Genomic DNA, 11,945 nt, shown 5'->3' on the forward strand with positions numbered 1-11,945 from the left:
CACGGAAGGTCGGGGGAGAGACGGCGAGGGGAGAAGGGCCTTGGAAATGGCGTAGCTGGTCCTGTGCTCCCCCCTGGACGCTCCAGCCGTCCCGTGTCAGCTCCCCTGGAGCAGGTCCATGAACTTCAGTACTGCAAACCTTCCGCATCAGTGGGGTAAGGAAGGCCAGCCCAGCGCCGACTCCCGGGTTCGTGTGGCAGAGAGAGTAACTTCATAGTAATGTATAGGTTTGGTTTAGGTTTTGTAAGAGCCAGCAAACACTCCCACTTTCCCCAAGAGTCAGGCATTGCTTACTCTTTCAAGCATACGATAGCTGACACCTAAACTGTCCTAGTGTTTTCCAGACTTCAGAAAGTAACAGTCTACACCTTCTGCCAGGTTTACTTCTCTAGTTGTGTCCTATCTCCTCCCGCCACTTTTGATTCCATTACTTGGCAATAGTGAAGCTGACAGACATAGTAACATAGATTTCATTTCGCTCCCACTGCTGTGGCTCTTCCCTAGTTCTGAAGAAGTCTCGCCTTATTTTCATAATAGCCAGAGTGGTCTGATGACAGGCACATGGATACAACATCTTACCAGCATGGAAAATTAAGCGTCACAAGTAGTTATTTCAGTTTATTTTGATCAGATAAAAACAGAACTATAAAATGTTTGGTACATTTTATTTAGCGACATACAAGAAAGAATATAAACTGCCACGTTAAACTTGCCACAAAACAGCTGGAGAATCACTCCACTCCTTCCCCCTAAAATTATGTATCCAAAGTGGTACGTTTCTGTGGAAAACTTGTACCAGAGCGCTTATACTGCTGCTTCTTGATAATCTGTGTGGTATAAGAGGTTGACAAAGTGCTCCAAGTTTTACTTTGTAGTAACTGTAACTTCCTAAACACGTTCTTGTGATTTCCCCAACATGTGTGTTCCACTTAAATGCACAGCACCCAAAATAGATGGATATCACATATCTATATAGTCAGGATTCAATTCCATTCAAGACAACTGTATTGACAGGTCACAAATTAGTATGCATGATGGACAAGATAAAATACACAGTATAAGCTAAACATGCAGAGCACCCTTTTCAATGCTAGGTGTCGATTCTGTGAGTTCCCCCCCCCACTATACTTTAGCCCAGTGGAGCTTAATATTAGCATCACTGACCAAACCCAAATCACAATTTTAATTAATGAATGCAGATATAGTTTCCTTCATGCTAGCACTACATCAGCTCTCCTCTCAGTCACTACCAGCTTTAAAATGTGTTTTTGTAAGCCTTTAAAGGCATGTAAAATAATAAATGCTAAAAGAAGTGCCATGATTTACTTCTAACAGCAAAATCTCCCTTCACCACCATTTGTTGTTCCCTTCCTTTTCACTCTCTCCCCATATCCCTCTCTCACTGGAGTGGACCTAAATAATCTTCTGTTACCAAATGAATTTTGATCACTTCCATGCTGCATTCATTTGCAGCCCCTTCTTCATCCTGACACTAAAAATCTTTAGAAAACAAGTACAGGAAGATGACAAAAGCCAACAGAATTTAGGACTCTAATGGGGAACATAGAGGACCTCACCTCTATTTCAAAGTGGCCATAAATTCACTCCCCCAGATCATGTCCGGCTGATAATAATTTCTTTCAGAGACTGTTTAATTTCAGTTCTCTTCACTCATTCTATGCTATGGATTATAAGATTTTTTTTGCAGTAATCCTTTCCAAAGGATTCCAAAGATAAGGCTGAAGGTGTATTCAGGAAAAAAAAAAAATCTAATCAATAACTTTTTACAACATAATCCTCACAGACCCTCAGTGAGGTAGACGTGTTAGCTCTCATTTTTACATACAGGGAACTGAGGCACAGAGAAGTGACTCCCCCATGGCTAGACTAAATCAGTGACACAGGAGAAACTGAAGTTAGTTCCTGCCTTTCGACCTTTTGATCAATTCAGTAGATCGGGCTGCCTCAAAAAAATGAAACAAGGTGTGTTGTTTGCTTTTTATTAAGAAAACAGTCACTTAGATGGCAGTAGACTTTTTTTTCTAAAAACCTCAGGGTCTTCTCTAAGTGAAAACCATTTCTCAAAAGCCCTGGTTAAATACCAGGTTTTGAGGTGGGTTGTTTCTATTAAGCCACGCAGTGTAGAATGTGAAGATTTTTAAACAAAAACTCCAAGACATCAGAATGTGTACATATTCTTATCTGCCATCACCTTAAACCACAAGGCCTGCTTTTCGCTACCGCCATTTGCTTCTTGCACTTCATTGAGTGTGAGCAGTAAAGCTAGACAAGTCTGTTTAGCTCCCCCATTCTTAGGCTAAACCGCTAACATAATTTAGGATTTCCAAAAGCAATACAAATATTTGAAGTTTAATCTACAAAGTGTTGAGTTAAAACCATGACTATACAAGTGATCACACTTCTGTTAATATCAGAACTTAGAGAATTTTAAAAATAAACCAAAATGATGTATCTGGAATATGTTAGCATCCTTTTAAGGCTACATAGGATCTTGTTTCTCAAACTGCAAATACCAGCATCCTTTAGAGATTAGAGACTAAACACCCCTCTCTTCTCCAGTCTTAAGCCACTCTGCAATTTAGCAATTTCACTGTCAGGGCAGTTTAACCATCATACGTGGGCACCATCTGATTCGTCCAAAGAAGGTCAATACAGTACAATGCATTTCCAATATAGTACGTGACTGTAGCAGCATACAGACCCCAAGTAATAACCTCCAGAACTGCCTAGAGAAATCTGGCTGACATCAGATTAAATTAGTATTTGTGAAGAGACTTACTGGTGGGTGTCTGTTAACCTCCAGCTTTTCTCCTGCTCTGGAGTTAATGCCTCACAAATAAGGTAACTTTACCTTTATATAGTGTTAAACAAATGCAATTTTTTTTTCTCCTTAAACCTATCCTCAGATAAAATGAATATTCTTAAGTTAGAGTCTGGATCAGAGACTCCAAAAAGTAACTTAGTTGGTAATCAGCTCACAGTAGGGGAAGCCAAGCAAAATGTGTAGGACTGACAGCTCAAAATAAATGCAGAGGAAATTTTTTTTTTCTTTTTTTTACACTGTGGATGATTTCTCAATAAAATAGAATCATGCCAATTTTATGACTCCAGTAGTCTCTTAGTATCTGAAGCAGCAGTAAGAAAATCTTCATAGAAGTGTTTGTGGTAGAGGGTCCAGACAATACTCCTGTCTAACCAGTGAACAAACAGAACCCAGACTTAATCATGAGAGTCTTTCTCCAATGCTGTTGAAAACTATAACTTACCACCAGTCTATCATTAACTCCAGATACAGGTTAAAAAAAAAAAACGAACAAAAAACACCATTAGCAAAACCCGCTTGAAATGTTTTCCCTCAGGGCTACAGAAAAATTAGCCAAATTCTTTATTCCACTAGTAGTGAAACTGCCCCCCATGGCAATAGTTACTTGATCACATTATCTCCAGTTTACTTCAAGTCCATGTAAAGTCACATTTATTTAGACTTAACACACATGGTTTCCAGTGGTGCTTCTGGTTTAGGCTCCAGCTTCTCTGGGAATTCTAGTTTTTCACAGATTGTCTCCTTTATCGGTAGATACTGAGAGATCTCATTAGGTTCCGTGAACAGGGAAGGTGGAACGTGCTAAGAAGCAAAAATTTTACGTGAAACAAGTGAATGAAAGGGGGGAGAGGTATTTCAAAATCAAACTTTTACAGACAATTAATTTATAATTTACCTGATTTAAACACCTGAAGTCAGGTATGATTACTAAAATTTACCTTATACCTTCAAATGTACATACAGTCTTTTACTCCTTGTGTGGATCAATAGGCTAAGGAAAGGTATTTAATGGTTTTAAGCAGCCGATTATAAGAGTGCAAGAAAGTCAGACATTCATGAACAGCTACAATCTTTAAAAAAAAAAAAAATATATTTATCATTTCAACGTAACAAGCACTCTTTTTGAGGTTCTAGTTCTAGATGAGACTAGGATGGCCACAAGGCATCCCACGCTTAATGCCTTCTAGCCATTGCAGTATATTCACTGGAGTTGCTCAGATTTAGCTCCTGGTAATTGATATACCTCAACATGTATCTTAGTTTTATGAAGTCCACCACAGACATTTATATGAAATACTAAAACTGATTGGATTTTAATTTCGTATTTCAAGAGATTAGGTGGTTCATTAAGTTAATCAGTATCTTTCTCTGGAGATCCCTGTAGATAACTTAACTTCACCACATGCAAAACATTTGATGGGGGGAAAAAAAAAAATCTACACTGAGCAAACCACCTTCAAACTTTCTAACAACATTCTTTAATGCAACCTGTATTTTGGCTGCCCCTAACACACAAGGAATCATACTGCTGTTTCAACCATTTCAAACCTAAGTGAAGCAGGAATCTTTTTTTCTTTACCTATGCAAGCTGATCTAGGGAACTGAAAAGCCATATGCATATATAACAACAGGCAGTAAAAATTATTTAATGGTGTAGATGATAATTTTTAAACACAAGGTGAAGTAAAACCTAGATCACCGATTTATATTTCAAAGCCAACAAAACTATCAAAAAGTTCATGTCCGGATTTAGTCCTGTTTATAGGGACCACATATTGTTAAGAAATAGTACAGTGCCCCTTTCCTCAAAAGGAAAAGCATTTAGCAAAAAAAATATTCCCTCAGAAAGTTAGGAACATGTTAGTCACTTTGCAGGTGAAAGAAAAACAAGGGAGAAGGAAAGTAACAATACTACCCAAGATCAGGTGTTGGGTCAAGAATAAAAATCAACAACTGCAACTCCAAATGTGCCACAAATTATTCTGAGCCATTACTAGAGTTTTAATGTGGGCTATTAAACTTATTTGAGAAAAACTGAATGAATCTATTACCAAACAGATCTTAACTCCTAATACTACATGCAAGCATACAACCAGTCCTGAAATTTAGCACCATGGGACATGAACTACCTGATTTTGTGGCTGAACAGTTCTATGAAAAAATAAAATAATAAAAAAATCTTGTTAACTCAGAAGTAGAAAGAGTAACCCAATCCTGTATCTTGTCATGTGATCTGAGCACTTACAAATGCAAATTTGCCCTGAGATCACCAAAATAAATGTTGCATAAGCAGAAAGATTTTTCCTCTGTATCAATTCCAAACCTGACAAAGAATGACTTACAGACACAGTATTTTCTACACTGACCATAAAATAATTTTAAAAAGCAGATGGGGAAAAAAAATGCGATACCTTTAAACTTGATATTTTGCTTTCTCTAGATGTATATTCTCGCAACATGTAGGCCTTGTCAGCCTAATGGGAAAAAAAATGGCAAAAATTAATTACAAAATTATCATCTAGTATCAGTGCAAAATAAGCATTTAAAATACATGGAATTTAGTAAGCATTTGAATTCGGTTGAACGCAGATTTTCACCTGGGAGCAAAAACGTACGTTCAGATTCATGGAGACAGAGAAAGATGTTTAGCAATGTTGTCTTTACCAAAAATCACCTTTCTGCCTCCGTGCATGAAAAAAATTCTATGACTGAATATGCTTGTTAATCTTTACTCAGCTAGAACTCCTACAATACTCCTACTCCTATGAATACCTATGAATAGACATTCAATAAGCAAACCACAACTGTTATGTTCTTTATTATTTATGAACTATTAGAACTCAATGTAGTATGGACAGTTATTTGCGAGTTAAAACATGCAGTCATGTATTAGACAAGCCAAAAAACATTTACTTGGAGAAGAATAATATCACACCATTTACTGTTGCCTATTTTTCCTCTTGTACTTCCTCTCTAATCTGTGTCTGTCAAATGTATTTAAATGATTACTTCAAATGAGGGGTAGCCTATTCTGCTCATACAGTACTTAGCCCCATGGCATCCAGCACTTTGTTGCTACTTCAGCATCACCGCAGTAATAAAATATACTTTAAAGTTCAGTTCAGGTAACCTCTGTGCCCCCAAACATCAGTATTAAATTACAGGAATATCAGCAGGTCTTCCCTGAAAGGGAGCATCTGTAAAATATTCATGATGGTGAATAAGGGTTTACCTCATGATGAAGCCTTGTATCGTTCATCCTGATAAGTACCCCATCAACTCGCAAGAAAAACCTCAACAGCACAAAAAAGCTGGAAGGCATAACCCTCTGCAAAAACAAAGACGTTCCATGCAGCGTATTACAAAAGTTTTACTTTAAGTATGCACTTATCTACATCAGATATTCACAATGAAAGACAGTATGGGAGCTTTCAGTAGTGAAGTCAAAATTTGGGCTGGTTGGTATGCTACAGCTATCATTGGACAGCAGGGCAGATAGTGTGTCAAAAGATTCTTAGGCAGGATGCAGAAAGGGGGAAAAGATTGTTACCTCAAGCAACTGACAGATTTCAAGACAACATAGTTTCCAATAAGATTATATTTCTAAGAGCGAGGATAAAGAACTTTGCATTTTAAACTTTAAATCCCAGAACGAATAACATGCAAAAAGGGACTGCATTTTGCATACATTAGCCAACTGGGTCACCAAGCATCTTGTATACACCTCTCAGTACTCACTATTTTTACACTCAAACTTGATACTCCATGATCATGAAGTTCATCTTCAAACAGAAGTACTTCTTCAAAAAACATAATTTGTTCCCTGGCTTTCAATTTCTCTGTATTTATGTGTTCTGTTGTAGGAACAACCTAAAGAAAAAGATTAAGAACAGTTAGCGTATTAATGTATTCCCAAGCTACATAAAGTTTGTTGTGATCTTTTAAATCCCACAATTGCTAGTTTTAGAAAGGAAAAAAGCTTTTAGGGCACTAAGCTTAACACACCCGAAATTTCTAAGAGAAAAAGTTAAAATGAAAAAGCAAAGTTTCCAAGAGTAAGCATCAATCAAAGCAAAAACCAAGAGTGGAAAATTGTGAATAACTCCCCTCTGGGTACAGGATCAGTAGGGTTTAAGCTGCAAACAGTTCTGCTCACTTTCTGTATTTCAAAACATTTGAAAATACCTCGTGTTTTAACATACCAATGAAAAGTTTGGGGTTATAAACAGAATTCCACACATTTAGTTATCTCTAGCACACTACAAACCTTGAACAGGATTCTAATAAGCCTTTCCATGGAAATCAAGTATCTGTATGTTTTCCATCTCATGGTCTCCATATACACTCATACACTTCTGCTGCCTAAAGACTATGGGCCAACAAGACATCGTTTATTTCTATGCTGCACTTTTAATTCCAGAATAACTCGAGTGATCTGTAACAAACAATCCTAGTCAAATAATATAGATATCTGCTTAGTAGCAAGCAATCTGTATACAGTAAAGAGAAGCTGGGAAGTTCAGTCTTATTTTAAAGTAAATACAGACAAGGGAGGGCCTGTGAGTTTAAATAGGAGGAGTTACTGTTGCAGAAAAACATAAAGTCATTGAAAGCAGCCAGATCTACGTATCTTCTTAGATAAACAGGCAAGCAACAGAGAGTAAAGGTACTAGAGAATTACACAGTCGATAACTCTGTTGTGTGTGAGGAGCTCAGGGCTTCAGGGGGGCATGCAGCAAGTGCTGAAGATTCCCATGTGCTTTTCTCTCTAAGTAAGTCCTCACTAAGGGACACAATGACACCCTTTTATATAATCCTAAAATGCTTTAAAAAAAAAAAACAAAACAGAAAACCCCAGTTATTAAAATAGGCCATGATTTGATTAGGATAACATGCTGACAGACATGAAAAGCCCAAACTATACTTTGAAGTCAGAAACTACGAAGCATGAAAGATTTTACAGAAGCCTATTGAAAGGTAAATGACAGCTTTAAAAAAAAAAAAAATTAAAAAAAAGTGTTTGCATTTGACTCAAACAATATGCAATCAGCATTTAACAAGGAAAAAATGGTTACCTTTAATGTTGCAGTATCTCCCAGCAATGTTCCTTTGTAGTCTGTTGTGTAAGTCCAATCGTATGGCTTGACAACTTCCTTAGTGTGCTCAGTCTCACTCCTCAAGAAGTGGAAGAGAAAACAGCATGCTTTGTAGTAATTCTTAAAAAATTACAACCTCACGTAAGATTACGTATCATGATTCCCACATTCTTCAAGAAGAAAAATAGCAGCATTGTCTGTGCTGCAATGACAATGTCAAGACTTAATATACACTACTGCTTCTTTCACAACATCTGTTTCCATAATAAATTAGAAAACCATTACCAGAATTCCTGTGCTACCACTATTTCAGCCCTATGAGTCAAAATAAAGATTTTAGTTCAATGTTGTTGAAAAATTTGTATTTCAAGATCATTTTTTCTTTAAGTAGGCAGAAAGCAATCTCCTGGTAACACACAGCAATCACTAACACTGCTATTTGCGTTAGTTTTCATGACCGTTTTGATTTCTCTCTGTGCTTTATTTCTAGGTGCTCTGCCACTAATGTGGTAAATACTATGCAGTAAAATTAGTTCTCATGCATGGTCATTGTTCTGCTATATTCCTAAGGCGAAGATTTTGAACATGTACAGCATTTTGCACTTTGAAACGCCACACAATACAATCTTGTAATGCTCGAGGCCCTACGAGTTTGAATAAACAGAAACAGCATTAATCCACGTTAAACTTGAGGTTTATTTTAAGAAAGCCAAGACAAAGCTGAAAAATACAGTTGACCCAATTTAACAGGTAGGGTGATCATGGCAAAAAAAAAGCTAAGTGACTTCTGTGATCACACACTGTATCTACAGTAGAATCAAATCAACACAGTTTTCAGGAGTTTGGTCTGTTAACTACTTTATGACAGTTTCACAAACAACACACCAGTACTTGCCCACTGGTGATAAAATACTGTACCTGCTCTCTTGCCACTCCTCTGCACAAGCCACTTTGATCATACCTTGACAGTTATTGACACATTTTAAAGCATCTGTTGCATTGAACTCAATTCCAAAACCACGATCATGCTGTATTCTTAGGATATTGTCTCCAAACATCATCTCTGGCAGGGAAGGCATGTGTAATTCATCAGCCAATCTGCACATAAAAATAAAAGTCCCGTGAAGAGAGATCAGTCAGCTATAGTTCAGTGAAAGCAGTCCTTGTTTTGGAATAAATATTATTTAGACCACGGTAATGTAGAAGACACACCATCAATATATTCTGCAAAACTTCGTTGTTTTCCCAGTTTAATCATTTGACATAAATTGCAGTCTCATTGATTCGAAGTGATTTTTTTCACCACAAAAGTATTCCTAAAACATTCCTTCTCCATCAGGCTCATACAGAAGTCTCATATGTGAGGAATCAAAAAAAATCTGATAAGCATGACATAGCAGCTTTCAACCTGTTGCAGCAAATCCCTGGACGGTCCATGAACTACTTCAGCAGGTGCCCAAAAGGAAGTTTTAGGAACGAGCACTCATTGTCAGCAAGTTTAAATTCACTACACAGTGGTCCGTACCTCCAAATTTAGAAGCCTACAAAAAGGGGCCGAAAACAACCCTGGCAGAGTATGTGAAAAATAAAGTGCAGAAAACACTAGTGTGCACTACTACTTTCCCGACCTGGTAGAGAATACCTACCAGTATTTGTAACCTTAAGCATGAAAGCCACAGCCATAGCCACAGATCCAACTGAACAAAGTACTGCATGAACCAAATAGGCACGGTCCCTGCAGAAAATCTCAAACCATCTTATTTCACTTTTTGTTTTACATAAATCTTTATACTTATTTATACATATGTATATATATATACACATACACCATATATAAATACACACATATAACACCACTTTATATACACACTGACTTAATTTACCAAAAGGCTTCAAATACTTCTTTTCCTCTCTACCACTACCTACTTCAATTATCGAGACCAAAAAGAAATACATGACATCTGGAGAGAAGAAAACTTTAGGAAATACACTAATTATAAGAGGGTTGGGGAAGCATCCTAATAGCAACTTTCACATTGATAATAAAGCATTCCTGAACAAAAGTGGTTATTTTTGTTACCCGGTATACAAAAGAATATTATGTTAACCAAACCGAAACAAAAATAGTGAATTAGTAGACATGGAGAATAAGATCCTATGTCTTTCCCAGAGAAGGCAGAATAATGTTATGAACTTTTCCATTTCATCACGTGCAGGCCCCTTGACCTGCAAAGACCAACTCCAGCACAGAAAGGAGTTCTTGGCTATGGCACATTTAATCCTTCACCTTTCCACAGAGGTTGCCAAGGGATTTTTGTGATACACATTTGCCAGAAAAAAAACTCCTACAGACACTAGGGATGTTCCCCAAGCAATAAAAAATGCAAAATGCAAAGAGAAATACATTATAAAAGGAAACTGACTAAAAGCACTGCTACTGGATAGTTCTTGACCCTTCAGATTTGAAGTGGAGGAATTGTTTTGAGGATCTCATGCCAGGTACCAAGACTTACAGGTAAACGGCTAATTTTGGACTTCTCTACCCTACAAAATCCTCTGTGTTCTTTCAAGGATGTGTTGTGGCTCTTGCAACTTTACTTTTCAGCCTTTTTCAACATGTTCTGAAAAACTGTGTGTCCCTCAAAAACATCTAATCAGATAAAGGTAATTTCTGAAAATTACTGAGGTGACTCTTTATTTTAAAATAGCTACAGTTAAAGAAACTGAACAGATCAGAAGACGAGTACAGCAGGCAATTTGGCTTCTAGACTGGCAGTTGAAGTAATGAAGAGAGCTGACATCCTCCTGATCTTATGGATTAAAGATCTTCATTTTTAAGAGGTAGGATCCTACAAAATAAGTCTTCATAAACATGCCACAGAAATGGGACACTGTAATAATAGCCCTCCTTCCCCTGCAGGATGCGTGTACAGCTTAGCTGGATCTTGAATCCTTATTATAGAAAAATGACTAAATCACAGGATTCAAATTTTCTTATCTGTAACTGCAAAAACTAAAGGACTGTAAGTCAGAAACAGTTTGAGAAGATTATTTTAGGCATTAAATATAGTAAAGATAGAGGAAGGAACATAGTTTTTACCTGTTTTAAGGCAGATATCCAGTTTAAAAAAAAAAATCAGTATAATTCTGTTATGTTAAAAAATTAACACTTACATAATTTACTATAATAAAAAAGTGTAACATTTCAAGACATGAGACTTTATTAAACAAACAGCCTCAGAAAAGTTAAAAGGAACATGAACAAAGATACATTTAACAAGACTAACAAGATTTCCATGTATGTATTCCAGAAACTGAAACCAAGAACTATCTGTCAAATTCAGCTGTCACCAAGGTGAGCTATAGCACTACACAGCCAAACTGTTCAGTTCCACATTAGCAAATCTCACTTAAATACTTGATGCTGACACAGGAGCATTTTCTCCAACAGTTTGACAGCAGTGGAAACTACTACAAGGAGAGAGCAAATAATAAATTTTTAATGAAAACCACTATCTTAAAATAGCCATTCCCACTAAATAGCTTATGAGAGTCTGTGGACCACATTTAAAAGACCATTAATCACTGTTAAGAAGTAATTAAGAAAAATAGGCTTCTAATTACCAGGCTTCAGTTCACAGAAGTCCAGATCTCCAAAACCGTTAGCAATTATTAAAAACAAAATTCTGGAAACCATCTGTAACCCAAATCATCCCAGTTTCTCAAGCCAAAGAATCAAGATTACTCTCGCAAAAAGAGAGGGACACCCCTCTCCCCCACCACACACATACACACACCCCGAGTTACTGGACTAAACAACGTCTTCTCCGCCCAGGAGAACGTTATTTCCTTCTTGTGCAAGGCGACAAAGCGCCCCAAACCCCTCGCTGTCAGGGAGCGAGGTCCCAGCCCCGCGCAGGCTCCTCCCGGCGCCCTAGGGAAGGGCAGCAGAGCTACCGTCCCATGTGCGTCCGTTCCCCCCGGCCGGCCCCAAGCCCGCCCCA

The 11,945-nt window shown here is 37.5% G+C and overlaps 1 protein-coding gene across 1 annotated transcript; it reads right to left on the reverse strand.

Annotated features, from left to right (window-relative positions):
- Window positions 1-3,473: 3,473 nt before the first annotated feature.
- On the reverse strand, window positions 3,474-9,039 carry TIPRL (TOR signaling pathway regulator; the record flags this gene model as incomplete). The annotated part of the gene is made up of 6 exons (XM_009696615.1): window positions 3,474-3,646; window positions 5,257-5,319; window positions 6,078-6,173; window positions 6,584-6,715; window positions 7,921-8,020; window positions 8,860-9,039. Coding segments are annotated over 6 exons (721 nt in total), but the record flags the coding sequence as incomplete, so codon positions are not given.
- Window positions 9,040-11,945: the final 2,906 nt, after the last annotated feature.

Source organism: Cariama cristata, unplaced genomic scaffold, assembly GCF_000690535.1.
Source record: "Cariama cristata isolate BGI_N322 unplaced genomic scaffold, ASM69053v1 scaffold31103, whole genome shotgun sequence".
NCBI lineage: Eukaryota > Metazoa > Chordata > Aves > Cariamiformes > Cariamidae > Cariama > Cariama cristata.